General features: G+C 44.3%; 1 protein-coding gene across 1 annotated transcript; it reads left to right on the top strand.

Moving 5' to 3' along the window:
- Positions 1-2914: 2914 nt before the first annotated feature.
- Positions 2915-18866, top strand: LOC310810044 (ral guanine nucleotide dissociation stimulator-like 1). The gene is made up of 17 exons (XM_083677637.1): positions 2915-3353; positions 6825-7117; positions 8253-8297; positions 8612-8781; positions 8947-9107; positions 9354-9602; positions 9972-10075; positions 10361-10445; positions 11561-11632; positions 12459-12545; positions 12790-12822; positions 13395-13516; positions 13901-13990; positions 14270-14402; positions 15076-15354; positions 15865-15979; positions 16190-18866. Exons 1-17 carry the CDS (start codon positions 3330-3332, stop codon positions 16318-16320), a joined length of 2193 nt encoding a protein of 730 aa, XP_083533763.1. The 5' UTR covers positions 2915-3329; the 3' UTR covers positions 16321-18866.
- The last annotated feature ends 897 nt before the right edge of the window (positions 18867-19763 follow it).

The following is a 19763-nucleotide window of genomic DNA, read 5'->3' as shown; positions in this document are numbered from 1 at the left end:
AATATCTACCATTAGCAGATTTCATAAAACCCTCTGGAGTTGTCCTCAAATGACCAAGGCACCAAGCAAGAGACATAACTCCATCCAAAACACTAAATCTGCCCCTCACCTGACCTTATCACACCCAAACTAGGAGATACCTCTTTAATACCAGGTACATGAGAGGTCCTGACGTATACAGGTGCGTCCCTGCTGTTGGCAGCCCTGAGTGTGATATGATATGATAGCATTTCCATGAGCAGGTAAACAGATACACTTGAATTACCAACAATGCACGACTTTGGCTGAAGTGGGTGAAGTGGGTGCCAAGTACTGAAAAAGGAAAAGAAAGGTGAGTGTCAGAGAATCAAGTCTCTGGTATTGTGACTGCCAATAGCCCCTTGTCCTAGCATAAATTACTTTTTCTTATGATGACTGATGGATAATGATTCACCTACTTAGTCAAATGCATTTGTTGTAAGTCGCTTTGGGTAAAAGCGTCTGCTAAATGCTGTAAATGTAATGTAAATGTATTGCAACGAAAGTAACTGAAGAAGAAATGCCTCTCTTTCCATCGTGGAATATCAAAGTACATGAACAGGCTTTGTTGGGGTAACCTTGCTGGTGTACATACAGCAACAATACTTAGTTAGCATATGGGCACTTACTGAGGGAACATGTGTATGTTTCATGTGGCATGTTAATATACAGTAATTGCACTTCATTCCACAGAGAGAAAGTCTATGACTATGAACGCCCTAAACTAATGGAACCAGATACTATAGGTCAATCCAATCCACATGTATTTGATACCATTTATCATTCCATTCCATGCATTACAATGAGCCCGTCCTCCGATTTCTACCTCCATCAGCCTCCCCTGGTCTATGACCTGCTTCTGAGCTTTGGCGTTTCACTGTATCAGTGCGTCCCAATAGTCTTTCTTCTATTGCTTGCATCCTCTCTCCTCCCTTCTTTCTCAATGCACATTAAAGGAGAAGATCAAAGGTGGCTCCCCGTAGATGCTTTTCCAATGCTTTTTGACTAAGGAAGCAAGGAGGGGATGTGAGGAAAAGAGGAAAGAACTATTAGGACACAACCAGTCCTGTCTCGGTTCCATCTGGCCTAGTTAGCGACTGTTGGTGGTTCCTCACATGTTGCTAGCTCCAGGGGAGGCTGGTGGAGGTAGAAATCGGCAGACGGGCTCATTGTTATCCATGGAATGGAATGAGGAACGGAATGAGCCTGTCCTCCTATCTGACCTCACCTCTTGCACTTGTTTGTACGATAGCTAAAGTTCTTGCTTGTGAACTTGTGCTTGCTCTGTGTCCTGGCTGTGTCTGTTTGGGGGGGGGGGGGGGGGCAGAGGGTGTCTGTTGATGCTCCCTTTAGGCAAATGACCCAGATCCACTTCAAACACCACATAAAAAACAAACAACCAAATTCAAGGAAATGCGCCAGAGGTAATTCAATCTGATACGGTGGATATTACTAAAAATAGATTCATTTGACTTTTCCCAGGCAAATAAAAAAGATGACTGACTCAAAAATATTTCTCCTCAAATGCTCTTGCTCTTTCAAAACAATCTGTGACAGTTTCCACTACTCTCTCTTGGCAATTGAATGGAATGGTAGGAAAAGGTAGTGGCTGGGTTTTGGACATACAGATGCTCTCAGACTGAGTTGTTATTGAGAAAACCATCCATACTGAATACAAGTGTTTTCACAGTGCCCTAGTGACAGTTGGGTAAGGATCAGTGAAGCGGAATGATTTGGATTCACTCTCTCGTGATGAGTAGCCCTGCCTGATTTTACGTCTGGGTCAACCATGAGAGAGGGCCCTGGTTCAAATCCTGCCAGTGACACTAGCCCTGGATGATGACCTGAATGATGACCTGGATGATGACCTGGATGAGGGCAGGTGTCAGGGGCCAGCTTTATCTATCCAGCATGTTCCGTCTGCTGCCCTTCTGTTGAATGTTGACTGGGGCAGATTTGGATCAAAAACAAACAAATCGATACAGGATTACTAATGGGATAAGCTGTGTGTGTGTGTGTGTGTTTGTTTCTGTTCATCTCTATGTGTGTGTGCGTGTGTGCGTGTGTGTGTGTGTGTGAGAGAGAGAGAGGCAGAGCGAGACAACAATATCGAGTGCTAACGAACCATTGTGCTCATTCTGTCACGTTTGTTTACCATGCACAGTTAGAGGGGAGGTGGTGACAGCACACCGCAAACGTGTTACTTCAACCTGGTATTAAAGCACACAATTAACTATTTCCATGGTGACAGCACATCACAAAAGCGCGACATCAACTTCCTATTAAGCACTTGACATCATAAACAACTTTGATGACAGGCTTATTAGACAGTGAGTTCCCTTTGCAGATGAAACATAGCAACTCAAATGATACAGGGAATGAGATGAAAGAGCTTGCTACTCATTCAGGACAACAGGGTCATTGGTGAGCAGGATTTCATGGAAAACTCACTGACAAAACACATTGACAGCATTGTACAGAAGACAACTTACGATCGTCACCGGTGACCTGCGTCACTCTGATGTCACTAGAACATCATGCATGTTCTGGAGGAATGCTCCAGTAACTGAGGTCACTAGGATTTAAACGAGATACTCGTCTTTGCCCTCAGGTGCAGACATAGGAATGCAAAGACAGAGGTGTCTGTGCTCTTCTTGTGGTCAGAATATAATTAAAATAGACTCTTATTGTTCTTTAGTAAGTGTTACGCACTTCTAAAACTCCCAAAAAGCAAAATGTAGCCAACATCTTTATCAGCAAGTCGATGGATTTGCAGGGAGAGCGCAGTGCACACCCCTTTCACAGACGCCCTCCTCCCATCCTCCCACAGCAGAGTCACCACCCACTTTATAAATGTTGTGAATTTCAGGTGAAGTTCGTAAGCGGCTGTGCTTCTTCTTGAGAAGGGTTTCAGCACCGCAACAGGTGCCGTTGCTTGGTTGCGAGTCCTGGAGAACTTTAGCTCGTAGCAATAGTGTGCTAAACGGATTTTTTAAAAGTTTTTTTTAACATTGACACTTTTACTGATCAACTATGCCTGGTAGCTCTTGACTAATAGACTACTATCTTTATGCGGACGCAGAATGTGACGAGTAATTCGCAGTTTAAAAAGTTACATTGTATTTTAATGACTTACATTTATGTAGTTTTAAGAAAAACTTTTTTGTAAATTACTTTTCATATTATACACCATGCAGCCGTAAACTTCACCTCCCGCGAAGTGGATGTTTAATTTCAGCTTCATCAACATCACTTTGAACAACATGGAAATGATCGCACCATAAACCTCCAGACGAGCGGTATTTGACGAGATGGGAAAATGGGAGATAACAATGGTAATGGAATCTAATAATAACTTAACATAATATTGTGACAGGCTGTCTAGAGGCAATTGCAAAACTGAATACCATGCTTGAAATGACAGCTTTTGAAAGTTATACATGAATGGCGTTAATAGAGAGTGATCAATTCAGGCTGTATAAATATTATTCTGCATGCATATGTTTACATAAAGCATTAAAGCATGAATTGCATATTAAGTTTGGGCTCCAGAGAAAATCATGTATTTTTTCACACCTGTTAGTCATAAATCAGTAAGAGATATCTTGTCAGAGTGCTATATCTGTGCTGCATGAATATGCCTCGAGCAGCAATATGCAACATAATGTATAGGCCCAGCATTAGAGCTCTCGTGCATGTTGCACTGTACTAAACTATACGTCCTTGCATTAACCTGTGTGTTTGTGTGTGTGTGGGTGTGCATTTGTGTGTGTGCATATTTGTGTGTGCTTGCTCTGTATGTGTGTGTGAGAGAGAGATTGATTGTGCGTGTGCGTGCGCGTGTGTGCGTGTTCCAATGTGATGTGAGGACCAGGGACACCCGTTCAACTCCAAGGTCTATTTATTCTTGAAACTGGATAAAAAACTGTTATGCCTCGTTAGGCCACTTATTCTGATGTCTTGATTCTATGGCTATGGTGGTGTCACATGGTTGTGTCTATGCTGAAATGTGGGCCAGTTCTCCCCTGTTTTGAATATCTTGTTTAGTGTAGCTGGCTGCTATAGTATTGTGAAACACAGACCGCATCAATAAATTGTGTAATATCCATCGACAGAGAATGCCGTCCACAATGCAGTATTCTATCAAGGACAATTGTCTGTGATTGGTCAGCAGTGTATCTGCCCTTGCCACACCACCACACCATAAATAATGGCTGGTCTTCTTGGCCTGTCCCGTTTCAGGGGTCAGGTGTATATAATTAGGCTGTGACGCACAGCCAGTCAGCCCTGCAGCTCTCAGACAGTCACCCTCCTGTAATTTAGGAGCAGGATAATGGATGTCATGGGTCCTGAGTCTTGAGTGCACACTGCCCAGCCTATCCACCTGGCATACCTGCATGGCTACCTGGCATGGATAAGGGAGTATTGGAGAGACACTGGAGAGGTGTTTCAAATGTCTTAAACCCCCCATAAAATGAGGAGGGAACATTGGGAGACACAATGGGCCGGTTTCACAGACAAGGCTTAAGCCTAGTCCTGGACTAATTCACACTTTCAATGGCAAATTGCCACTGAGGATGCTGTTTAGTCCAGTTCTAGGCTTAAGCCTTGTCTGTGAAACCGCCCTAAGGCGTTTCAAATGTCTTAAATCCCCCCCCCCCATAAAACACAGAGCGAATATGAGAGAGGCACAAGGCATTTAAATGTCTTAACCCCCCCCCCCCCCATAACATGCAGAAGGAACATTGAGAGACACAAGACATTTTAAATGCCTAAATGCCATTTCTTGTTATTTAGGAACTAGATATTTGTTCTGTGTATATGATATCTAACCACATGACAATATTCCATATCTGTGACAGTGTGTTTAAGAGGAACTACTGCCCTGGTTACTGCAAGGCAAGCACAAAAAGCGGAATACACAAAGATGCATTCTAGTTGATGTTCGCTAGCCGTAGTATTCTGTCCAATGTTATTAATCTCCTTTCTGTGGTTGCCAGCCTTGCCATGAGTTGTGTTTTAACTATTATTGCACAATACATTGTAAATATCTCTTTCATATTGCGTACAACTTTTGAATGTGAAACCTGATGCTTGTGATCTGCCGTGTCTACGATGATGCAGGGATAGTTGGGTGGAAGACATATGTCAAGCATGCCAGACTCATGATAATATCAATGGCCCTCCTGTTGCTAGAAACCAAACCTGACTATTGAGCTCTGAGAATGGAAAGGACAGGCCAGGGAGAAAGCCCACATTATGGTGGGTTGGACGGAGGATAGAGATGGATGGGGGGGAGAGAGAGCGAGAGATGGATAGGGTGAGAGAGGGATAGGGTAAGAGAGGGAGAGATTGATGGGGTCAGATAGGGAGAAATGGATGGGGGTGAGAGAGGGAGAGGTGGATAGGGGGAGAGAGTGAGATGGATGGGGTCAGATAAGGAGAGATGGATAGGGTGAGAGAGGGAGACATGGAAGGGGTGAGAGAGGGAGAGATAGATAGGGAGAGATGGATGGGATAGAGAGAGAGAGATGTGGGTACAGTTGGGGGGGGGGGGGGCTGGATTTAAACGGAAGGATCAATTTGGCACCGAGATGAGGGGTATATAGAGTGTTACCCAGCCCTGTAGAAAACTGATTTAAAAATGTATTTATGCTGATTTATTGATGAGCTCGTCCCGGATTTTAGCCGAATTTCATTGTTCTGCCTTTTTAATTACACGACCCAGGCGCTGCCTCTATTTGTATCACACTGCTCTCATACTCAATGAGCAAGCTGTGCTCCTTTTCATCCATTTCTGTACAACGGTACTTCTGCATACATTAACGTCACGCACACTCTGTTTCTTATGAATTGGGCCAACCATTGTACTGTATTTATGAGGTTGTGATGAATAGGTTTACTTCCCTGTCATGGTTGAGATCAGAAGAGCCGCCTGCCACTGTGTCCTCCATCCCTGGTTCTTTGCGTTTAGAGTCACCGTACAAGGCAGGGCCCCCTCAGGTCTTATGTGTACGGATGCAAATATATATGTCTACTTCCACCAGCCTCCCCTGGTGTACAGATGCAAACATATCACCCTACTTTTGTATCAGTCAGCTGTAAAATAATGATATGAGAAGATGACTCCCTGTTTAACCAAATGACTCCCTGTTTAACAAAGACATTAAAGTTGAAGAGTTTACTTTTCTGCTGACTAGGCAGTGTGAGAACGTGCCTTTGGGTTAGTGTGATGGACCATCAACATCAGTGTGGTTCTACACCCCGTTATTATGGACTTAAGAGTCTTCGGTCTAGTGTTGTTGAGAAGCTACTGTGTTTGTGTGGTCACTGTGTTCATCATAGACCTGCATAAAAAGTCTCTGCCACACCCCACTGTTATTTTCCTAAATGTTGCTGTTTGGAGTATTTTGCTGAAATAAATACTTTAGTTTGAAATATAGTAGAGCTGCACCTTTCTCTTTTGTTTATGTCTTCATCATGGACCTGCAAGGGCAACCGTGTCAGCACATGCCGTGTGTGTGTGTGTGTGTGTGTGTGTGTGTGTGTGTGTGTCACTCATGTCACTCAGGGAGGGTTAAGTTGTTTGCGTGTCTGAGGGTTGACCTAGCTTGTTTGTTGTTGGTCACCTATTGCCATCCTTACCCACTAATGGCCCACCTTTACACCCAAGTGTTGTTCCAAAAACACTAGTGTGTTGGTTGTGGTCACTGGTGCTTCACTGCATGTATCTATGCTAGAGCAATGGAGTCTCCCCAATGTCACTCCCTAACCCCAAGTCTCTTGTTCTCCATCTTCACCCCCAGAACCCAGTGCAGGAGTGGGGCGAGGAGTTTGAGGAGGGGGCTGTGTACGGGGTCACCCTGCGCCGGGAGCCTGTTCAGACATCCCCCAACCCAACAACCGAAGCCCGGCCATGCTACGACTTTGTCCAGTATCGGACCTGCAAGGTCCGTCGTCTGAAGGCCGCCACCCTGGACCGGCTGGTATCCCACCTCCTGGACCCGGGCAGCCAGGAACCGGACTACGGCCGCATCTTCCTGTCTACCTACCGGACCTTCACCACGACCTCTGCCCTCATAGAACTGCTCTTCCAGAGGTGGGCCATGACATTGTGTTACACAACACAACCGACTCTTCAGTGCTGTTGTGTTTGACCCATTTAAACCAGCAGCCACAATTATATTCTGTACCTACTATGCAGGAGCGATTAAACCGAAAGGTGCTCTGCTTTCATAACTCTGCTCTTCCAGAGGTGTTATAGTACTCATAAATACTTTTATTGTTTCACTCAGGGAGATGTATACCATCTCATTTTGTCCGTAAAGGCTGTTATGTATGACACACATACACCTGCCATGTCATCTATGACATTGTGCACCTGTAAGTGTGAAACGTTCTGAGGGCACAAGGTTGAGGTAGTTTGACCTATTTATGTGTTGTGAAATCACCTTGACATTCTACTTTTGCTATTTATTATTAAAACCCTTTTTTCTACTGAGTTAATGGTTAGTGGAGGGATCGAACAGAGTTTTGTAATCACCCCTTCTTGTGCTTTACATAACTAGAACGGCGACACAGACTTTGACATTCTCTCTCTCACTTTCTCTCTCTCTTTCTTTCTGTCTCTCTCTCTTTGTCTTTATCTCGCTCTCCTCCCCCCTCTCTCTCTCTCTCTCTCTCTCTCTCAACAACAGTGCTCTGTGGCTTTTATCTGTTCATTTATTTTCTCCTCATCTCCTCCTCCTCTTCTCTAAATGCCTTCCAGCAAACCCACCTCTGCAGACACATTCCTTATAATCAGAGAACTAAATAAAGAGAACCAAATTAGCTTCAGAATGTTGCGCTGTACACAGATTAAAGGGTTTTTCCTCTTGCTGTCCATCCAAAGTCCCCATGTTGCGTCAGCTTTTTTTCTTTTTGCATTATTTCCATGACAAAGTGGTTATCTCAGCATCTTTGATGTAATGATAATAAGCACCCAGTAGGTAGCTATTACAGGTTTTTCCAACAACAACAATTACACAGAAGTATGAGTTGCCTCAGCTCATGGTTGCAGTGAGTTCACTGTCAGGGTGTAACAGAGCTTTGGAACTACACACCGAAAATAGCCTTTCTTTGAAAGAAAACAGCTTTCTGAGGTTAAATGAAGCACACACAACGACTACAAAAATAACTTAGAGAATGTGACATGTTCACCAAATCTGACTCTGTGTCCCTGCTTACATCCACAGGGACAATGTGTCTTCAGATGTGAACAACAGTGAATGTCACCAAAGGTGAGTAGAGACGAGATTCCCTAGATCACATTTAATCTTGACTATGGATGGTCAAGTTCATCAATATATTTAACATTGATGACATCTATATGTGGTCCTCTGTGGCTCAGTGGGTAGAGCATGGCGCTAACAACGCTTAGGTTGGGGGTTTGATTCCTGCTGGGACCATATATACTGAAATGTATGCTTTCACTGCAATGTAAGTCGCTTTGGATAAAAGCGTCAGCTAAATGGCATTTATATTATATATCTTATATCTTGACTATGTAAATTAGGTTTTATAATATGTATTTGTGTTGTTGTTGTCTCCCCAGTCTTCTGTTGCCCCTAATCGAGACTTGGTTGGAGGAGTACAGTGAGGACTTCCGGGACGCGCCCCAGCACCCCTCCCTCAGGCTGCTGTTGGACCACCTGCGTTGCCAGCCCTCCTACGGCCCCCTGGCCCAGAGCGCTGAAGCACTGCTCAGCAGGTTCCAGACACAAGGTAACTACAGTGTACAGTCTTCTGTCACCTAACTAGCGTATTTTGTGGATTGTACTTGATTTAATTTAGTTATAGTTTATTTAGAGTATAACAACAGATACAAACACATTGATGTCATTTATTCATTGTTGACCACCCCCTCTCTCGTCCTCCCTCCCTCCCCAGAAGTGAAGACCAGTGCGTGTTCTGCCCAGGTGGAGGTGGAGGAGGAAGAGGAAGGCTCAGGGGAGGAAGGCCTAGCAGAGTGGGAGAACTCTCTGGATCAGGGAGATATCCTTGACTTCTCCGTCACGGGCATTGCGGAACAGCTAACCCGACTGGACTCTGTAAGTGTCAATCTAGGTTGTCATTGTAATTGCTTACTATGGAATTAGATTACATTCAAGTTTATTTCATACCCACATAGCGTCTTTTAAAAATGAAAACAACTGAAATAAGATACTGTAAGAACTATCACTCAGACACAGGAGTAGATCAGTAATAATATGTCTCCATATCTCCCTCTTCCTCCCTTTCTCTCTCTCTCTCTCTCTCTCTCTCTCTCTCTATCTCTCTCTATCTCTGTGTCTCAGGGTCTGTTTGTGAAGGTGGTGCCCTACCAGTGTCTGGGCTGTGTCTGGTCCCAGAGAGACAAGAAGGAGAACCTGTCCTCCACCATCCGTGCCACCATTGCCCAGTTCAACGCCGTCACCAACCGGGTCATCACCTCTCTGCTGTGCCGCCCCGACTCCAACACGTCCAGTCCGACCTCCTGCCGCAGGGCGCCCTCCTCCCCAGCACAGAGGGCCCGGGTCATGGAGAAGTGGATCAGGGTAGCACAGGTGAGTCAAGGAGCTGGCATCTCAGACCACAAAATATTAGTTACATTTTAGTGCAGGCATTAAACATATAAAAAGTCAATCAGTGCATTCAGGGCCACTGGTGAGTCAAGGACCTGATATACCACCTGACCAAGCCATTTAGGCCCAAATAGTTCAATCCAAGCCTTTCCAAAGCTTCATAACCTCAGTCAGAACTTTTCAGTGGCAGGCCAAAATATTTTTGTGCGGGCATCAAACATATCAAATCTCAGTCAATCAGTGCTTTCCAGGGCCTAAAGTGCAGTACAACCAGGGAAGTAAACTTGATTGCAAAACCCCATTCATTCAGTCTACAGAGTTTAACCTCTGACTGTGTTTTTTCTTCTGCAGGAGTGTCGTCTGCTGAAGAACTTCTCATCTCTGAAGGCCATTCTGTCGGCTCTTCAGTCCAATGCAGTCTACAGGCTGAGAAAGACTTGGGCAGCTGTGTGTAGGTACGGACTGAAGGACAGAGTCGTGTAGTTTAACTGCCAATCATTTAAACTGTATATGACAGTAATTCTTTATTAACAAGGGCATTTGACCCTCATCTCTAAGAATTCAGTCTATGTAAGCAAATTATTCACTTCTAGATTATCTAGTTTATAGACTCTATAACCATAGTTTATAGGGCTATACATCATGCCTTTAGCTTTGCCCTAAACGTTGTCATATTTCATATGCTGTAAAATGTCTTGTATGTTTTTTGACATTATTGATGCTTTGTGGGGGGTTTTTAGGGAGAGTGTGGCGATCTTTGACAACCTGTGTGAGACGTTTCCTGATGAGAACTGTGTGTTGACCAACAGGGAGATCCTTGTGGAGGTGAGAATACATTAAAAAGACATATCAAAGATGATTTAAAAAATGCTGTTATGTTTAACCTTCAACCAAGCACCCAGCACAGCGTATGGTCATCTTGGTTAAAAATGCTGAAGTTATAAATGTTATGTTATGTGTCAACTCTGTGTTATGTATGTCTTATGAGAGCGGTTTGTTTTGACCTCTGCTTTCATCTTCCATGCACCACCTCCTCCACAGTCTACTTTGACTACTGATTGAAAACCATCCGTCCGTCCGTCCATCCGTCGAGTAAATGTTTAGTGAAGTGACCTAGCAGTGTGTTAATGGTAAAACATTGTTCTTAAGTACATAGAAAGGATGTTCCTATCTCTCAGCCAGCTACAGGCATTTGCGTCATAGGTACTTAAGGTCTGACTCCAGTGAAAGGCCTCTTAAGTTAGTCAACACTTCTACACTTACGTATATTGTAGAATATCCAAGCGACCTTGCTAATGTTGTCAACACTGCACAAAGTACCTGATTTAGACACGAGTCTCTATGGAAACGGCTTACTGTATCTCACACCTTTATTTCTGCTCATTGTGTTGGTGTCGGTCCACCCCACTCCAGACTCTATCCACTCCCCCAGTGAATCAGCCACAGGCGTTCCCTGTATAAAGGAACCCTTCTTTAATAGATGTAAACCGCTTCTCAAGTATTCACACTGTTGGTGCCGGTGTCCTTATCGCTAGGTTCCGTTAGCAACAAGAGCGCTATTGTTCCAACCGTTTAACACTCAACCGCTCCTTTTTGCTTGGATTTAAAAACTCAACATTGTAATCTCTTATCTGTACGAAGAACAGCCACAGTTGGTACTGCATTGATGGCATAACGTGTTGAAGACAGATTATGTATTTACCAGATACAGTGCAATGCACCTTGTATGAAGTATTGCATCTAAAGCAACATTTCAGCAGTATGACTTGTAGTTAACTGACCCTTTCATTTTGACAGCTCCTGCACAGCGAGCAATGACAAATTATAGGCGATAAAACGTGAATGCATAAAGCATTGCAGATGGATAGGTTGACAATGCAATATGTGCCCATGAACCCATAAACTGAATATAGCTCCATCTATTCTGACCCCTCTTGCAGGATGGGAGCCATCCAGCCATGGATAACATTTCTCCCAAGATATCCAAGCGCTGTGCTATTGCCAGGCAGATGGTAAGCTATGTATACTGGCCATGCAGACATGTGATACACTGTTGTTAAATGAGTTTGAGGTCAGCCATAGAGTATAGCCTTCAAAGTGCGTCCTTCAATGCACAAAGGTACTGGATCATAAATGACTGTATGAATGCAGCAGTGTTAGAGCCCTGTTATTCTGAGTGCAATACAAATAGGTTTATTATAATCCTGTATCTTGGGAGGAAAAGGGAAGGAGCAAGCGTAGTATTGTCCACTCAGTATTTTTCAGTGGTAGTTTCTGTTTCATGAGTTCCCCCCCCGTCCCCCGTCCCCTTCAGCTGCAAAACCACACAAGGCTTACAGTGAATCCCCTGATGTGGAAAGAGAGTCTCTCTCTCTCTCGTCTCTCGTGTGGCAAGAGAGGACAACTCTATCTTTAGCCACAGACGTTTCTGACAAGTTTCAAATGGCCACAGATGACGAGCCTAGGAGAGGGCTGTAATAATAGACCAGACAGGCTGTTTGAGCACCCTATGCACATTCTCTAGTCTAACGCTATATCATAGATTGTACACCACCGTTTGCAATCATCCAAGGTTCTATTCTATGTTTAACCAAACACATTAACAAAACACATAGCATAAATGAATGGAGAAGGGTAGTGAGGAGGGGGAGTTCCTAAGGGGAACTGTATGCAGCTCTAAACAGATGGGTCTTGATGTTAGTCTTAAAAGTGCTTTACTGTCACTGACTCCCTAACAAATCCCTTGGAGATTCTACAATATTCTATGATTGTAATTAGAATCCCCTGCTGACGTTCTCCTCTTCTCCTCTGTCTCTCTCTCTGTCTCTGTGTTTCCAGAGCATCTCCAGTGGGGTGGTCCCCTACCTGGGCACCTACCTGACTGTCCTCACCATGCTGGACACGGCTCTCATAGACACTGTGGATGTAAGCACAGTCACACACTGACACTCCAGGTCACATGACTGACCAGACTATAGAATCAGAATTCAGAATTAATAAAGTTCAACTGTAATTAATTAATTCTGTGGACCAGACGGTAGAGAACCAATGACGTCACATTGACGTCCAGCGCCAGTATTGAGAGCCACTTACGTATAGGAGGAGTGTTTGATATTGACAGTAATACACAGACATGAATCAATGGAACATTGTTCTATTTTCTCAACAGGGGGACCTCATAAACTTTGAAAAGAGGAGAAGGGTAAGTTGTTCCTGTTTTTTTTTTTTTTATCTCCCTCCATCTCTCAGCCTTCAGTGAATGTGTTCTTACTTAAAAAAGTGAAGGGAGCAAAAGAAGTAAGAAGGGAGCAAAAAAGTACAGAACGAAAGGTAGTTTCCAAGAACTATTCTACATGTGCAATCTCCACATGCCTCCTGTCCTCTTGAGTGGCAGGGTGTGCTCGCTAGTGTTGACTTAACTTAACTGTACTGTAGTACGCCGTCCAATACGCCGTCCTTTGTTTTTGCTACTCAGACATGCCGAGGGGGAGGGAGGGAGGGAGGGGGAGAGAGGGAGAGAGAGAGAGAGAGAGACGCACGTTTGTGCTGTAGGATGTTTGCTCTGCTCTCCAAACGACTCTCCCTCTTTAAGGAGCCTTTATTACAACATAACTGGTCGAGTAGTATCGCCAGGTGTTAGGGTTAGGGTTAGTCACCTGTGTCACCACACAGGTGACAGGGCTCATGATGGCCCTCCCCTCCCATCTCTCTCTCTCTCTCCATCCCTCCATCCATCCCTCTCATCATTTTGTCCACCCCTCTCTCTCTTTTCAGGAGTTTGAGATTCTATCTCAGATCCGGCAGCTCCAGGCGTCCTGCTCCCAGTACCACCTGCCTCATCACCCCAGGATCGCTGCCTGGCTGCAGGGGCAGAAGCTGCTCACAGACCAGGAGAGGTGAGAGTCTTTCCCCCTCAGTGGCTTTATGGGTAGAGCAGTGTGGAGAGGGTGGCACTGAGGGGTGCAATCATCATGTCTTAAAATGATGGCCCTGGTCTGCCAATAAACCCTTGTGCACATGTGCAGGGAGTGTAACCTGAAGGGCCTCTTTTCATGTTTTTAAAGTGTTCCATTGTCATTGGTACAGAGTTCATTCCAGTAATGAATAAAGGACACTCTGTTGAGAGTTAAAACATTAAAACAACCCCTGTGTGTTTAGAGGCATTCACGTGTCTTCTGTCCTGAAGGGCTGTCATACGATCATCTGCTGCTCAGTAATGACTAGTAGACATACAGTGCTATACAATAGTTCTAACTGTTTGTTAATGTGTTATGTCACAGCTATGAACTGTCCCGAGGGCTGGAGCCTCCGGTGGACCTGTGCTCCCCGACTCCTTGGTGCCACCGCACGCTCAGCAAGAAACTCTCCTCGTGAGTACTAGTATACACATACACACACACGCACACACACATGCACACACACACACACACACACACACACACACACACACACACACACACACACACACACACACACACAATTTGGGTTAAACTTATTATGACATATTACTTTAGTCAAATCACGACATATTGAGTACATAGAGTCCTCATTCAAAATCCAGGATTTGGATATTGACGATACAGTATTTGGTCTGTGCAGGCACATTTTAACCCTGTGTGTGTGTGTGTGTTTGTGTGGTGTGTCTCCAGACTCCTGACCGTGAGCGAGGGAAGCAGCAGAAAGACCCATGCAGACCAGATCAGTGTGTCCTCCTCAGGGTCCAGTGGATCAGAGATGGAGGACCTGTCCATCCCTCACTCCTCCCCCTCACTCAGACTGCAGGTACACACACACACACACACACGTCTACTATTTCCTTTAACCTTCAACTCTCTTTCTCACACACACTCCCCCTCCCTCTCTCTCTTATACACATTATACACACACTCTCCCGCTCACTCTCTATCTCTCACACACAGACATATCCCCCCCCCTCTCTCTCTAGTAAACACACACTCTCTCTGATTCAGTTAATGATCCGTTGAGGATTACAGATCACAGTGTACTGAAAAACATCCTGTAGTTATAGTTTACCATCAGCACATCCTGTTAGCCATTAAAACGAACCCTGCAGCAAGCAAGTATTATGTTCTTTAACTCAAGTCCAGCAGTGATTTTCTTAAATGGTTCTTTTATATAAGCTCCAATTTACCATCCTGATCTACGTTGACGTTCCATCGAAACTCATGTCCTTGAGAAGAGGAATGTCAGTTGACCAGGTGAAGCAGGAGTGGTGTTTGTTTAGTGCATGCCTGTCTGGTGAAGCATGGCTCAATACTGCAGTTGTACCCAGTGGTGTTGAGGACAGACAGACAGACAGACAAAGCACAAAGTGTGACAATTTCACTGTTTCCAATGGCACTCATCGATATTCTCACTCTCTGTCCCTCCCCTCTCTCTCTCCTTCTTGTTCCTTCCCTCTCTCTCTCTCTCTCTCTCTCCCCCCCTACGCCAGTCTTTATCCAGCTCCTGCCAGAACGTAGCCGAGGCCTTCCCCTCCTCTTCCTCAGACTCAACCACTTCGTCCAGCTCTTCCTACAGCTCTCAGCCAGACCTCTCCACCCCGGCCCCCTCCGTGGCCACCCAGCCCAAACCCCCCTATGTCTCCCACCACAAGCGCTCTGTGTCCATGACGTCCCTCCCCCTGTACAACAGACAGGTGGCTGACTCCTGCATCGTCAGGGTCAGCGTGGAGTGTGGCAGCAACAACGGCAACATGTACAAGAGCATCCTGGTGAGCCTAAAGTTACAGGAGACTAACATTGTCTTGCGGGTGGGGGTGGGGGTAGGGGTAGGGGTGGGCCTAGGCTTAGTCTGAGTCCTAGGTAGTTTTGTGGCTCAGTTGGTAGAGCATGGTGCTAGCAATGCTAAGATTAGGTGGTTCGATTCCCGTTGGGACCATATATGCAAATAGGCACTTACTGTACGGTAAGCTGCTTTGGGTAAAAGCATCTGTTAAATGGCGCCATTTTGGGGATCATGGGAATGGAGTGGGGGAGATCTGGGGACTTCTCTGTGAAATACACTTTGAGAATAGGGAGATGGTTGAGTAGATGATGAACTTTTTAGTCATGCAACTCAAGTGATCATTGGTTATAAGCACAGGGCAACATACAGTACTAGCACCATGGTTGGTTGGCTGGCTGAAGGGTGGCCAAATCATTCACTTCCTCATTCTTCTCCTGTATGTTGAATGGCTGAATCTTTTGAATCTTCTGACTCTGATGTTGTGGGTCCTCCTCAGCTGACCAGTCAGGACAAAACAGCCCAGGTGATCCAGAGAGCCCTGGAGAAGCACAACCTGGAGCTGATGAGCAGCAAGGACTTCACCCTCATTCAGGTCATCTCCCAGGAGAGAGGTGAGCACTGCAAGGTTGTTATACAGCCATGGTTGTTGTTATACAGCCATGGTTGTTGTTATACAGTCAAGGTTGTTGTTATACAGTCATGGTGGTTGTTATACAGTCATGGTGGTTGTTATACAGTCATGGTGGTTGTTGTTATACAGTCATGGTGGTTGTTGTTATACAGTCATGGTTAATTTCTAATTTATCTTATTTCTTTTCCAGAGTTGCTCATTCCAGACAAAGCAAACGTCTTTTACGCCATGTCCACCTCGGCCAACTATGACTTTGTTCTTCGCCAGTGTCCAAGAGGCCGGAAGAAACCACTGGCCGCAACGTCCAGTCTTGGTTGTTAGGCTATACAAAGTAGCGCCCTCTATGGCGTGGAGGAGTGACTGTAATTCAAGCAAGCCAGGACTGGGCTTAAGGGATTTTTTTATTGCATGTTCATAGTTATTTTTATTTTTTTTTACATTATTTTATAATTTGAGCATGATTAAATCCTGTTCCAAGATGGACAAACCCATGTCTGTCGTGTGGTGAAATGAAAGGAGCATACTGTGTGATTGATGATAACACACGGTATGACAATGGCACTTTATAAAGACACTGAAGACACATCTGAAGATTTTTAGAGCCACAGTACATTTTAAAACTCTTTCAACAGAATTGCCTTTATTTATTGGGGGAGTGAACTCTCGCCTTTGGAGAATTGAACACAACATTCCTGGAGGACATCACACGGCACTTCATCAACCATCAGCAGAAACATTGCATCGAAAAAATCACTGGAGTTTAGTATTGAGATTTCTGTTAAGATTGACACACACACACACACACACACACACACACACTCTCTGCTGTTGTTCCCTATTGTGTCTCCTTTCTGGTGTACACCATTGACCTGCATTTCTAAATGGACATGGATGAGATGACTGACGTTTCCCCAACGGGGAGAAACATAACCAGGGAGAAAAATAACCTGTGAGTCTTAAAAGGGAATGTGGTCAGATGCTCAGTAAAGGGCATACTGTACTGTAGTTAATGGGCAGGCAGACAGACTGACAGGCAGAGAGACAGACAGACAGACACACATGGTCGGTCAGTCAGTCAGTCTGACTGACTGACTGACTGACTGACTGACTGACTGACTGACTATCGTACCACCACCTCCTCTGCTACCTGAGAAGTGGGTGGGAATGTTCTCACCAGGATCACTATGTTCCTCACAGTGTCAGCCCCGGCGTCATGGCGATACTGATCAAGTGCGGGAGAGAGAGAGGGGAGTGGCTGCCCTGACTGGCTGGATGGCATTCCACGCCCTACTGTATGAAGGGACACTCACAAACCTTTAAAGACTATCACAGTTTTGATGACGATGACGATGACGTTGATGATGAAGATGTTGATGATGATGATGTGTGTGTTGTAATCGTCTATGGGGAGTTGCATTTCATTGTTAGTGCCAAGAGTGGATACTGTGCAAGTGATTTGATTTTTAGCTGTTGTTTTTACATCGTTTTATATGTATGTCTACAAATGGCTCTTGTTAATAATGCATACTGTAGGTTCTACCTTACTTGGATTAAGATTAATTCATTCTGAATCGCTCCAGTTTTTCACTGTGTTTTTTTGGTTTGCTCAACTATCGGTTTGACACACAGGTAATGTTCCTGGTAAGATAAAATGGCACCACAGAAGGATAGGTATTTATAAGCATGTATTTCTAAAATAGGTGCATTGACATCTTGGTTGCTTTATTTAGATTATCTCGGCAAAGAGGCCTATCGGATGAATACTAAGCTTTTGACATGTTTCACATCTCAGTACTGAACCAAATTGGTTGAGCAAGATCCTACGACAAGAAAGTGAAAAGGGGAAATCTGAACACTGAGACTGAATAAGCCCCTATCTAATTACCGTGCTATAAATAGCAAGACTGACTTTCATCTCACACAGCAGCACTGACGTCCCATCTTTCACCCAGCTGCCAGTGAACTCTGAAGCTCTCAATGGGCGTAGGAGGCTGTGACGTAAGGGGGTCTGTGATGTAGTCTGACAGTCTCTGACACAGGTTGTGTCTCAATAGCCTTCCCTCAATTCCTTGCGTCCTCCCTCCTCACTTCCTTCTTAAATAACATTGGAAGAGGTTGTCTAAGGCAAGGTTTTCCTAACGTTTTTGTCTTGCGACCCTAAATTGACATCAATAATTTCCTGTGACCCCCAACAACTTGATTGCGGGATGCAACACATAATAATGCAATTATGCAACACATAATAACGATGTCCAAGTGTATTCTAATCGTCTAAAGATGCACTAATTGGTTGGATATGAACCCCAAAACACTGCATAGGCTACAGACCATGTTTGTCTTCATAGAAAATAAAAATGTTTGGGAACTGCTGATCTCAGACTTGAATGTTGGATGTTCTCATCTAATAGAGGAAAGACTATTGGGACACACCCTAACATTCAAGTATGGGGAGTAATGGGGAGCTTAACAGTGGAGGCTGGTGGATCTTACGATCCTTCACATAAACACTTTCTGAGTCGATTCTGATTCTGTGTGGAATTTGCATGACTTGTCTGATTCAGTTTATGTGCTTTTTTAAATTGATTTTATTTCACTTTGTGATCCTGTCATTGTTTGTTGCCACCTCATCTCTGACTGAATCTCCTCTGCACAGCTGCAAGATTAGCACTCATTTGATGACCCAATGGGTTTGTAAATTAACAGATTTACACTATCAGATGATTTGTTTTATGTTTTCTATTATGTTCATCAGAAATGTTAAAGTTTTCTTTGTCATCTTTTGTAAATTAATGTATGAGCTATGACTATGTTTTAGATATCATGGTGAGTACTTCAAACATCTGACTCAATAAAAAAGATAAAGAGATGATGAGGAACTCTCATTCTGTCATTAAGACTATAGGCTTGTAATATATAGGCTTGTAAAACAATCTCAGTGTTTTACAAATTGTCGTTCTTGGATGTTGGATTGTAGGATATAGGCCTATGCATGAGTGGACTGACCCCTACTGACAGAGGGGCAAACTTACAACTCATTATTAATGATAGAAATAGAAATAGAAATCGGAGGACGGGTTCATTGTAATGGCTGGAACAAAATGAGGAACGGTGTCAAACTCTATTCTGTTCAATGCATTACAATGAGCCCGTCCTCGATTTCCACCTCCATCTGCCTCCGCTGAATCAAGCCCAAGAACCATTAGATGATTATGCCAATGTCTGTAAATGTTTCCCTTTGTTTTCATGACCAAATCATTTATAGAACGAGGCCAATAGATGGCACTAGACACCTTATGCTTCACACACCCCGCTCTCCCGTAGCTGTCTACAGAAGTAGAACAGTACAGTACATCGGATCACCACACGGTGGCAATAGGATGCAACAAAGACAAAGCGTGTCTGTCTGTGCTTTAGTTCTGTAACAGAATGTGCGCTCGCACAAAATCCACTCCACTGTCTTTCCACATAACACACTTATCTACAAGTACGATTTGTCAATGGAAGTAGGATGTGATATCCTATAATAGCCGTGATAGTGATGATACTCTAGTGATGATACTCTCTGAAGTGGGCAGGTTTTTGATTGATGTAAAACCCAGTTCTCAGCTTATTGATAGAGTAGTTAATCAGGTGATTTTTCTCTAGTAAAGGATTTCTCTTGAGAACGACTAAAAAAAAAATCTATGCTTATCGAGTTCCTGTTGGCACACCCCTACCCATGGTCAATGCACTTGACTGCAGCAGCAGATGCCAACTCAGCAGAC

The sequence above is a fragment of the Argentina silus genome (genome assembly GCF_951799395.1).
Source record: "Argentina silus genome assembly, chromosome: 9".
NCBI classification, from domain to species: domain Eukaryota; kingdom Metazoa; phylum Chordata; class Actinopteri; order Argentiniformes; family Argentinidae; genus Argentina; species Argentina silus.
The sequence above is the reverse complement of the archived record's forward strand: the minus strand, read 5'-3'. Positions and strand labels throughout refer to the sequence as shown.

What these genes read in the sequence shown, in the direction of transcription:
- LOC310810044 (XM_083677637.1), top strand. Translation starts at nt 3,330, where the DNA reads ATGGGAAAATGGGAGATAACAATG. An exon ending in GAAAATGGGAGATAACAATG is followed by an intron (nt 3,354 to 6,824) that starts GTAATGGAATCT and finishes CTTCACCCCCAG; the next exon opens with AACCCAGTGCAGGAGTGGGG. An exon ending in ATAGAACTGCTCTTCCAGAG is followed by an intron (nt 7,118 to 8,252) that starts GTGGGCCATGAC and finishes TTACATCCACAG; the next exon opens with GGACAATGTGTCTTCAGATG.